Raw genomic sequence first — 4,440 nt, 5'->3', positions numbered from 1 at the left:
AAACTAGTGTTCCTGTCCAGGGGTTAGAACGTCTTCCCTGAATGGGATCCAGCTGTGTGAGCAGAGAAAGCAGCTTTGATGCCCCCTCTTCTGGGAATCTTTCTGGGGACATCAAAGTCAGGAGTTAGATCAGAAATGAAGAACAGATAGGATGCTACAGAAGAGCTTTTGGGTAAAACTGAAATCGTCCCTTCCCAAGTTCACAGTCTCCACTCTGATGCTGGAACCCAAAGTGTGCGCAGCGAGTTCCTCCCGGAGATAGTGGTCTCTACGGGGGATGTTGATGAAACTGTGATCCACGTCGCCCCGTCTGCACGGCAGTGTCTGGTTACAAGTTTAACTGCGCAAACTAAGCGTGTTCAATGGCAGCAGCTCCAGGCTGAAGGAGGACAGGAGATACAAAAGGAAGATACGTTTGTGGTCAGTGAAGGGCTAAGACGCCCCCGGAGTGAGTCACGGCCACCTCTCTGTGCTCGGGGCTCACACCGTTCATTTCACGATTCTGATTGCCGGGTGCAGACATCTGGGGGAGACTTGGCCGCTTCCCTTGGCAGATCCTGGGCTTTGCACTGGGCCATTTGCCTCCGAATGAAGAGCTCCTGCCTCACCCACACGGGAGGCCAGAGAATGCCCGAGAGACCATTTAGTGCTCATACACATACGTGTGTGCAGATCTGTGCTTCCATCATCAAAGTGCAGGGGTTGAGAGCTCGGGCAAGATCCCTGTCGGGCAGCAGGGTGACGGAGCTCCTGGAGAAGACAGCGTGAACACTCTCAGCGGTTGTGGAGTTTTCTGCGGGGACGATGGCTTTTTAATAGAGAAGCGTACTTGGCTAATTGACAAAGCTATTTTTTTGGTCTTGGCTAAAAGTAGTTCCTTCCATTATATCCTGGAGCATCTGGCTGTCCTGGTAGAGACATATGAGTCCAACCACAGGCCTGGAATATCCCGAGAGGGCAAGAATAGCCCTAACAAGGCTGACTTCTGCCACTCGGGTCCTGCAGTTGTCAGGAATGCTTTGTCTCAGAGGCAGGCGGCTCGGAACCCAGTCAGCGTGGAGACAGAGACACTCACCTCCAGCTCCTGGGCTCAGATCTTTCTTTTCCACAGCTCCAATTCTTATCTCTAAGTTTTTGCCACTAAACCAAATTTATTCCTGTAAGGAGTTTGCACCTTCTCAGTGGTCACGGGCCTGTGAGTCGGTGCCATTCTGGAGCATGGAGAACTTGGACGTGCTGGGGTTCCTCATCGTCACGCTGAACTGCAATGTGACCATCGTGGGTGAGTGCTGGGAGAACCCCAGCCCCTGCTTTCTGCGTCTGTTGTTGCTTTGCTTGAATTGACTCTTGTGTTTGCGAGGCAGGCAGTGGAACCCCTGAGCCAAATCCCTGGCCTATGAATTGACTCTTAAAGGGTCAGAATATTATCCTGTTTTCAGTTTGCCTGGCCACGCCTAAGGCCAGCGTGTTGCTGGAGGACAGGGAGCTTGGGACAAGCCATTCTCTGAGAGCACCAGGGCTCTGCCATCACTGAATGCTGCCCGGGGGCGAGCCTGGTCCCCTCCAAGTTGCATTCTCACTACCAAAACCAGTGGGAGGGGCCTTGTGTGCAGCCCACACGGCTTGCTATCAGGGAAAAAAAATACAGTGAAAGATAATAAGAGAGTGATGCCTGGATTATGCTTTTTTCTCATGCATCTTTGGTTTTGTCCCTCATATTTAATTTGTAAAGATTAGTAGTTTTGCCCGTGCACCTACCCAAATCCCAGTTGTACTGCAGTTCATAATTTTTAATCTTATTTTAGTTTTTGTAGTGCTGGGGGTGGAATCCAGGGCCTCGCACATGCTAGGCAAGTGCTCCACCACTGAACTAACTACACCCCCAGCTTTCCTGGTTATGGACAAAATCGATAACAAAGGTTGCTGACTTTGAATAGGTGAGTCACCTTTCAGAGAGGCGAGAGTAACAGGCAAAAGGGATTGAGGAAGGGACTAATACGTACCTGAAATGTGGTTGGTATTTTCCCTACTCATTATTTTGTAGAATTTAAACAAAACTGAACTCATTGTAAAACTTCAAGTTGGTGACATTATCACTTAATTATATTCTTTGAACTCAGCTGCCTTCATTTATAATAGGGTTTTGTTTTTCTAATGTCAGGTGATGCTTGCTATACCTTGTCACAAAATATGTTTACAAGTTATTCTGGCTGTGTTTTAAATGTGTTCCAAAGTAGGTGACCCAGGATGTGACAGTGGCTTTGAAATTATTTTGATTTCTTAGAGTCCACTCCTTCATGTGAAATGGAAGAAAGATAAGTCTCATTATTTCATAGAATAGGGGAAGAAGAACTCTGAATTAGTGAAAAGTCAGTGTTCTTAAAGGAGTTCAATTTCAAGGACAATAGAACAATGCTAAATGCAAGTCCTGTGACCAAATAGAGACCTTATCGGCCACTGTCCTAAGTAAGTAAGGGAGACAGAAATAAGCGGCTTATATTTTCTCTACACAGTAACAGGAATATTTAAAAACCTTTAAAAATTTTATTCTTGTAAGAAGAGTAAGGTCTTTTTTACATCAATGATTTTCTCAACCAAACTTTCTCTCTGAAAATTTCAATCCAAGAGATATAAAATGCTTTCAGTATATAGTGTTCTCTTTTTTTATTAGTACGTGTTTGTAGTACATAATGATCTCATTTTATCATGGGGAGTTGGTATAATGTTCTTTTAAAATCTGCTCATCGGGAAGCATCTTACAAACAAGTCCAGCACAGTGGCTGCTAAACAATAGCAAAGGAACAAGCCAGCCAATACTTTTGCATGCCCGAACACAGGCCTGCTACTTACTTTCTCTGGTCTCCAGTCTCCACCCGGCCATGTTTTAAAACTGTTGTTTAGATAAAATCTTAAATTGGCTTTATTCCCAATTATGAAATTGGGCAACGCTCCATCCCAGGAAATAGAGTGAGTGTTTCCAGGGGAGACGTGTTGAGAGGCGGTGACCAGGCCATTCCTGCTTGCTCTCTTTCAGGAAAGCTCTGGCTGCTTTTCGCGGTCCTGCTGAGGCTGGGCGTGATCGTCCTGGCGGGGTACCCGGTCTACCAGGACGAGCAGGAGCGGTTTGTCTGCAACACTCTGCAGCCAGGCTGTGCCAACGTTTGCTACGACATCTTCTCCCCGGTGTCCCAGCTGCGCTTCTGGCTGGTCCAGGCTGTGTCCGTGCTCCTGCCTTACGCCGTGTTCAGCATCTGTGTCCTTCACAAAGGCGCCCAGCTCGCCCTGCAGGGAGCCCGCCTGCCGGACAGAGGGGCCCCGGGCGTGCCGGACTTCTCCTGCGGCTACCTCATCCAGCTGTGCTTCCGGACCCTGATGGAGGCTGCCTTTGGGGCCTGGCATTACCTCCTCTTTGGGTTCGTGGTCCCCAAGAGATTCTCTTGCACGCACTCTCCTTGCTCCAGCGTGGTGGATTGCTACGTCTCTCGGCCCACGGAGAAGTCCATCCTGATGCTCTTCGCCTGGACCGTGAGTGTCCTCTCCTTCCTCCTCAGCGCCGCAGATCTGGTCTGCAGTGTGCAGAGAAGGATGCGCCGGAGGAGAGGCCCCGGGCAGGCTGTGAGCCGCACCTGCGGCAGCGAGGGGTGTGGAGCCAGAGGGAGCGAGCCCGGAGGGTGGGAGGAAGAGGCGGCGCCATCTCTCCCTGGTGGGTGGGAGGGGGGACAGAGTGCCAACGACCCCAGGGCTCGGTCTGCCGTGTCAGGCCAGGTGGCACCATTGGACGAAGACAGGAGTGAGGGGCTGTCCTCAGCCAGTGACAAGGTGCCGCCGGCCCACAGAGAGCCCGGGGGCGGTTGTCCTGGAGAGGCTGCCCAGGACCCAAGGAGCAAGGGCTTCAACCGATCAGAGGTGCGGCCCTGCGCCTCTCGGAGCCACTTGGCCCGCCACTATTCCTCTGGCCTGCTGCACCCTCCTGAGCAGCTGGCCTCCGCCGGAAGTGTCCCCTACCTGAGAACCAAGAAGTCTGAGTGGGTGTGAAGAGAGCGCCACGCGATGCCCCTGAGCCCAGCTCCGCAGCAGGGCCGCTTGTCCTGGCGCACAGCTCCGCCCTGGAGGTGCAGAGGAGCACAGACCCACGTCCGCTGAGTTCCTGATAGCAGGAAAGCAGCCAGAAGGACAGACAGAATGCCCAGAAGACTGGGTACAGATCTAATTTAGATAACTTTCTGTTGAAAAAGCCCTTGACATTAAATGCCCATCTCCAGCTATAGTAATTCACGGGAGAGTGCAGAGTGCTGGTCCTCAGGAGACCGTGGGATGCGCTGCCACCCTTGCTGATCTGTGGTCTTGTTCTTTACTGTGGTGTTGCATCCTGTAGAGCGTCTTATGTCAGCAGAGCTCAACATGCTTGGATTGTTCTGTGTTATTAGGATTTGGTTCTCG

The 4,440-nt window shown here is 50.9% G+C and overlaps 1 protein-coding gene across 1 annotated transcript; it reads left to right on the top strand.

Annotated features, from left to right (window-relative positions):
* Positions 1 to 1,218: 1,218 nt before the first annotated feature.
* Positions 1,219 to 4,035, top strand: Gjd4 (gap junction protein delta 4). The gene is made up of 2 exons (XM_010605554.1): positions 1,219 to 1,282; positions 3,035 to 4,035. Exons 1-2 carry the CDS (start codon positions 1,219 to 1,221, stop codon positions 4,033 to 4,035), a joined length of 1,065 nt encoding a protein of 354 aa, XP_010603856.1.
* Positions 4,036 to 4,440: the final 405 nt, after the last annotated feature.

This window comes from Fukomys damarensis, unplaced genomic scaffold (assembly GCF_012274545.1).
Source record: "Fukomys damarensis isolate Sample0158 unplaced genomic scaffold, DMR_v1.0_HiC HiC_scaffold_19, whole genome shotgun sequence".
In the NCBI taxonomy this organism is placed as follows: domain Eukaryota; kingdom Metazoa; phylum Chordata; class Mammalia; order Rodentia; family Bathyergidae; genus Fukomys; species Fukomys damarensis.
Note: the sequence above shows the minus strand (reverse complement) of the source record. Positions and strands in the feature narration are given on the sequence as shown.

What these genes read in the sequence shown, in the direction of transcription:
- Gjd4 (XM_010605554.1), top strand. Translation starts at nt 1,219, where the DNA reads ATGGAGAACTTGGACGTGCTGGGGTTCCTCATCGTCACGCTGAACTGC. An exon ending in CTGCAATGTGACCATCGTGG is followed by an intron (nt 1,283 to 3,034) that starts GTGAGTGCTGGG and finishes GCTCTCTTTCAG; the next exon opens with GAAAGCTCTGGCTGCTTTTC.